The 6,080-nt window shown below is 44.1% G+C and overlaps 1 protein-coding gene across 4 annotated transcripts in view; it reads left to right on the top strand.

Moving 5' to 3' along the window:
- The first annotated feature begins 378 nt into the window (after positions 1-378).
- Positions 379-6,080, top strand: part of fli1 (Fli-1 proto-oncogene, ETS transcription factor) — a 111,000-nt gene continuing 105,298 nt past the window's right edge. The window contains exons 1-2 of one of the 4 annotated variants that reach the window (XM_067971100.1): positions 379-619; positions 1,301-1,384. In XM_067971100.1, coding sequence (XP_067827201.1) covers positions 1,346-1,384 — 39 coding nt within the window. In that variant the 5' untranslated portion in view covers positions 379-619; positions 1,301-1,345. Of the gene's footprint in view, positions 620-772; positions 1,385-5,355; positions 5,494-6,080 lie in introns of those variants that run through there. The other 3 variants (XM_067971102.1, XM_067971099.1, XM_067971101.1) reach the window with 3 other exon arrangements.

The following is a 6,080-nucleotide window of genomic DNA, read 5'->3' as shown; positions in this document are numbered from 1 at the left end:
ACTTTTTTTAAAAGAGGAAAATCTACCCTAAATGACTATTTACAAAATAACTTGGTGTTTCGTTTTCTTTGTTTTCCTTCTAGAATTGGGTCTGGGTCTTATAAAGTTAAATCCCGTCCCTTTTAAACAAAATTTGATTTTGAGTTGAAATTACCGACGGACCTGGAGCTCCACTCAGCGTCGCTTCTTGGTTTAACTCCTTTTAAAAAGTATAGAAAAAAATCTGATGACTTTGCCTGCTCAATGGGTTTATGGTGAAAGTTGAGGGGGGAGTTATCCACGGGGTTGGGCTTCACATTGAGTCTGGCAGAGGAGGATTTCCATTTCACAGTAATTAATTAGAATAAATTTAAGAATTGATAAACAAAACTAAGACTTAAAAAAAGAGGGCATCACCGTAACGCGCCGTTAATAATAATTCCCTGCGGCTTTGCTAAATTCGGTCTGTCTGGAGTTTTTGAGGCACACAGCCCCCACTGTACCACAGTATGGACGGGTCTCTCTTGTCAAGACTTTTATACAGCCAGTATTAGATTAGCAATGGGCCGCTAACCCGTCTGTCTGCCAGATACCGTGCCGGAATCACGAAGCGTTACACGCCTTTTAACTAACATTAAGGGTGAGTATAGCCTTTTAAACAATAAAGCAACGAAATGCGACGATAAAGGAATGAAAAATACGGGTCAAGGGGCAGTTGAAAGAACTTAAAAAAGAACAAATAAAATAGTGATGAGGAAGGGCCGAGTATCCCGGCTTAATGGATACAACACATCAACGAGAGAAAAGCCGGGAAAGCGCTGGGAGATCAGACAGAACACGAGAGTGAAGAGAGGAAGAAAAAGAGGGAGGAAAGAAAAGAGAAGCGAAGAGGCGAACCGAGGTGCCTGGAGGAAATTAAAGGAGAGACAGGATGAAAGAATGTTACACAATATTAACCCTTTCCATTGAGAATCAAGGAAGGAAGGGAGCCTGAGGAAAAGAGACAGTTACTGATAGAACGAGAGAAAGAAGGAAAGATAGATAGATAGATATGTGACAGAAAGATATGTAGATGGCTGAAGAGGCAGCGCTGAATCAGTTCTTGAGCAGCACAACTTGTAGGAGTGCCTGCTGCGGATTAGGAGAAAGTAATTTTCTATCTGAGTGAGTTTGGATGTATTTTATGTCCGCGGTGTGCGGTTGGACACGACCAGGCCATCGACAGGAAATGTAGAGGGGTCAAGGTACAGTAGTCTGGGTGAAAGGGGCACTGGCTAAACCCAACTGCTGTACACACTCTCAAATGTGGGACTTCTTTCAGGACGTGGAAGCAACCGGAGTGGGGCACGGGGCAGCTTGGAGGAAGATGTTTCAGACTGTCCCAGACACCTCGTCTTACGTAAAGGTAAGATTGAGGCAGCAGCGTTCAATCAGAGCCATCCAACTGCCTGCGATTAAACTCATCCAACATGTACCGAAAAAATGGCCTTTATTGATAGGAAGGACACAAGAGAAAATGGAGAATGCTGGAAAACATTGTTGAATTTGTCCTCGTTTAACTCGCAATTAACTTGCTCATTGTGACTGAATTCCTAATTACAATTTGTTTAACTCCAGTTTTCCAGTTAAAAATATGTCTACCCAAATGGGATACAATTTCAGAAACCGACTGAATTTGAAAGTCAAGACTCTGCCTGCCGTTTAGTTAAATACTAGCGAAATTCATTCCTTACCATTACCAAAACCCGTGCTTTTGCCCATTTTATCATTACCGCCGTGATGTTACCTGCTGGGACTGCCGCTCTCCTCATTCCCATTTGTAACTCAGACCTGCATAGTAGCGTATAGCTTCTAAAAGGGGACACACAGCTGGATTCCGTGAAAGATTTTCAGTAGTGTTGGAGACTCCTAATGCCGCTGTTGAATCTCTCTCTATGTTTTAAGTTTAATGTAAATTTAAAATTCCAGTAATGGCCCCCAACTCCAAGATCTATGGATTTGAAACGAAAAATAATCTATGATAATAATCCTTTTTTGTACAGAAACTCATATTGTGTGCCAGCCACACTTCGGGCCTAGTCACAGCGTGTGTGAAACTGATCTAATCCAAAAAAAATAAACAAAAGAAATGAGTTTTGAAATGTAACTTTCAACTCCGGATTGTATATAATGTGACTGTGCAGTGACTCCAGATCTGCCCTGGAAATAGTGAGTTGGAGCTGGTAGGGACTCGGATAAGGAAATCTATAGTCATGATCTGTTATAGGAGCTTTCAGTTTTTATAGACACACGGCCAGCGTTCCAACTATTTGTCTGTGGAAAGTTTCACCAACTCCAAGCCGAACCCTTCTTTGCTTCCTCCTTTATCCCATTAGCGGAGTTCTCCATAGGACCCAAACGCTTCAATCGCATTGAATCCCCTCTTAGTAGGACAGACAGGCTTTCTCAGACGGGAGAAATACGCTAGACTTTAACAAGTTAAATAAATAATTAAAAACAAAATAAAAAGAACATTTGTAGCGCCCGACTTTGATTCACGAGATAAATGTAATCCGGTCACTGTAAATATAATGTGTGTATCTAATATAAACAATATGTGACTTACGTTTTTTGAATTAAATCTTATGCAAAGTAAATATGCTGTACATTTTGGAGTCATTGAGGCGGTTTCTGGCCTCTGTGTCGTGTTTTTTCAAAGTGAAAATCATTTAGTTGCAGGTGTGTAAAGGTCTGGATCCATTTATTTCATACAATGTAGGCAGCTAACACTTAATCAAAAGGGAAGCAATATCACAGAGGCTTGAAACGCGCCTCAGACGTATCAAAGAGGACCTTCAAAAAACATTTATGTCTAATATTCCGCGGCAGTATTAAAGAGTGCAGTATGCGGACCTCGGGCTTGTACCTAACGCCCTTGAAATAGCAATTTTTTTTCAACCAGTCATAACGTTTGTGTTATTTCACAAAGGCTGGTTTTCAGACAGTCTCCAACCAAGGGGGAGAGGTCTGCGAAAGTGGAACAATTCTCAGTCTGTTCCCTGCTCTCCTCTCTCCTCGCCAGAGTTCAACCAAAGCTCACCATGAGATACTCAACGTCAGAGAGAAAGTCCCCTCCATGGGGCTCACATGGGGTAATAATCGGCCCCTTCATTACAGTGCTCAGAACTGCGAGACCTTGATCTAATTACAACTCGAACATTTATTACTTTCTAAAGATAGCTGTGTATTAATTTTTTTAAGCGCTCCGAGACAAAACCCAAAGCAGGCAAGCAAGAAATACTTTGCAGTTATATTATGTTTCATTCAAGCGCATCCAGGTCCTCGCTGCAGACTTGTTTTGCTAAGGTCAGCGGAGACTAGGAGTTCTCCAATAAAAATAAATCTCAAATTAATTATGGCCCCGAGCAACGGCCCAGACAGCTTGCTTGTGTGTTTGGAGTCGCAGATTTTTTTCCCCTTTCACCATTTTTCTTACGTTCCTTGTAATTGTGGGAATTTGCCCCCACTCTTAAAAAACCCCAGAATTGGTCGGGTTCGTTTTATTTTAAGTTCTAAAATTGCCGCCCTCCACCGCCGCCCCCCCCCCCCCCCAAAAAAAAGTAAAATTACATATTAAAGTTCACCTCCAGAGCGGGCTCATAAATTACACGTTGTAACCTTCTTGTTGGTTACAAGGTTTTAACACATCCATCACACGCCCAGACCCTTTCCCCAGGCTTTTTAAAATCTCATGCCAGAAGCAATCTGAGAATTTGTTTGCTGTGTATCAAATTGTAAACAAATATTGATGTTTATTTGCCTGGCCCTGCTTCCAACTTGATGATTATTTAAGATTCAGGATCCCTGACTCTCTCTCATGGCCCAAGGGGTGCCCAGACTCAACGTTCTCGTGACCCGAGGTACCTGCACGCAGGGATCGGGGTCTGTATATTAGCAGCGGCGGGAGGGGGGGGGGTGGAGGGAGTGATGGATGGGGCCCAGTGCTAGGCCCCATGAGTGAGAGGCAGGAGGCAGACGCCTAGTGGGGATGGTCCCCAGTGAGAACAAGGAGAGTTCCGGGTGAAAAGTTGGATCTCTGAGGACGGCAGAACGTCCCATGGTTGATCTGGTATAAGAATCTCGGTTACCTGGAGAATTGGTCATTAGATATAAGAACTCTGGATAACCAATCCCTCGCATTTAAAGAAAAATAATAAGAAATAATTAAAGAGTTATGTTGCTCTCAATGTTCAGCAATAACATTCCTCTATACTTGACTCAGAAAGAGTCCAAATGCCCCTGCACGTGCACACCCAGGTTTAATATACTTTCAAAGTAACTAATTACACTGAAGCTTTCTTTGGGGCTTAGGATACGGGGCCAGGTTTCAGTTAATGAGAAAAAAACTGCCCTCAGTATAAATACAGAAACGAAACCCTACAATTACCGGTGAATATTGCACTCGCCTCATTGGTGAGCACACCGCGACTCCCCGGCGGTCTCCTCACGTTCGGAGGCTGCAGCTGCATTGAAATGCTGGCTGGATTGATGAGGATAATTTCAGAGGGGGGAGGGAACTGCAAGCTTAACTCGCCAATTTAGTGAAGAGAGAGAGAAAAAAACGAATAAGGGGATTGGAGATCTGTGGACACGTTCAAAAAACCAGGAGCACAACGTCTAGACATAACGGGAGATTTCACATAAATACATTTATATATATGAAAACTTCACCTGACCAGGTAAACTCTTCATTCCGAATTATGCAGTTTCAGTAAATGTTACCAAATGTATATTTTATATGAAGATTATTGGTGGAACACTGACTCGGTGGGATGTCAGCTGGGTTGAGGGAATAGATGGTGACTGCCCGACTTTGTATAACTTTTATGTACTTTGCCGAAAACTATTTTGCTTTGTTAGATTGTGTTGATGCTGGAATCCAAGTGTGTGTGTTTTTTTTATATAGAAATATCTGTTTGTCAATCAAACAGGGCGCAAACAGCTTAAGGTAACACCTAACGTGTCATTGTAGGGGGGAGGGGAACTGCAAAGTTACTCTTTTCGTGACATGAGGTGCAGCCACAAAAGGCTCTGATGGTTTATTTTATTCTGAAATAGAAGACAATAACAGTGTAGTTTGTGTGTGAGTGTGAGAGTGTATGTGTGTGAGTGTATGTATGTTGTGTGTGTGTGTGGAGCAAGTGCAAAAACGGCTGAGGGTGAGGGGCGCTTCCCGACAGGAAAACGCGTTTGAACCACGGAAAATAGAAATCGCTATTGTTTCTCTTTCCTTATCTCGACGGCCAAAATATCCTGCTTTAAAAAAAATGTGTAATGAGCCCCCACCATTGGTTCAGCGGCTTCCTCTCGGGCGGCTGACTTCACTTCCCAAAATTGCCAATCTTTCATCCGGTTACCTCGCCTGTCCGAGCAAGAATTGCGGTGGTAATTACCTCCTGACCGTGTCATGTTTGGGATATTGTTCCGATTTGGGGAAAAGGGAAGAAATCGGGTGAAATGGACGGCACGATTAAGGTAAGGGGGAGACTGGAGGGGTGGGGAGTGCTTTAGAGGCTGGCCGTCGCTGGCGTTTCGCTCCCGTCCCCTTTCCTTGGGGGTGACGCGACTTTTTCACAAGTTTCCAACCCAAAGCGGTAATCCGATTTCCTTAATTTTCCATCTCCTGCTAAATTTCCTTTTCCTTTCAAGCGCCGAGGCCGGAGTGGGAGCTGTAGTTTCAGTCAGTGGGACGCCTGGGATAGGGAGGGTTGTTGAGGGAGCTCTGGTGATTGTTGCCCTTTCTGCACCAAATGGACTTCGCTTCTCCAAGTCACTTGGATGGCATCGTCCCAACGTGGGCGCCACTCGGACTGTGGCTGCTCCGTAAACATGGCTATCACTAACCCTAGATTAGGCTAGGTGGGTGGGAGGTCCGAGGGCTGTGGGTCGGGGGGCTCTCAATGCGAGGTGGCAGGAACCTGTCCGCGGATCGCAGGGACTTTCACGAACTGCGCAATGTTGCATGGCACAGAGCCCGAGAGCCACTCCGCAACTCAATGGGTCTCTCGCCACCTCCAGACGCACCAAACTTGTGGCGAACACAACTCAGCAACCATAGAATG

This window comes from Heptranchias perlo, chromosome 33 (assembly GCF_035084215.1).
Source record: "Heptranchias perlo isolate sHepPer1 chromosome 33, sHepPer1.hap1, whole genome shotgun sequence".
NCBI classification, from domain to species: domain Eukaryota; kingdom Metazoa; phylum Chordata; class Chondrichthyes; order Hexanchiformes; family Hexanchidae; genus Heptranchias; species Heptranchias perlo.
This window is presented reverse-complemented; position numbering and strand designations above follow the sequence as displayed.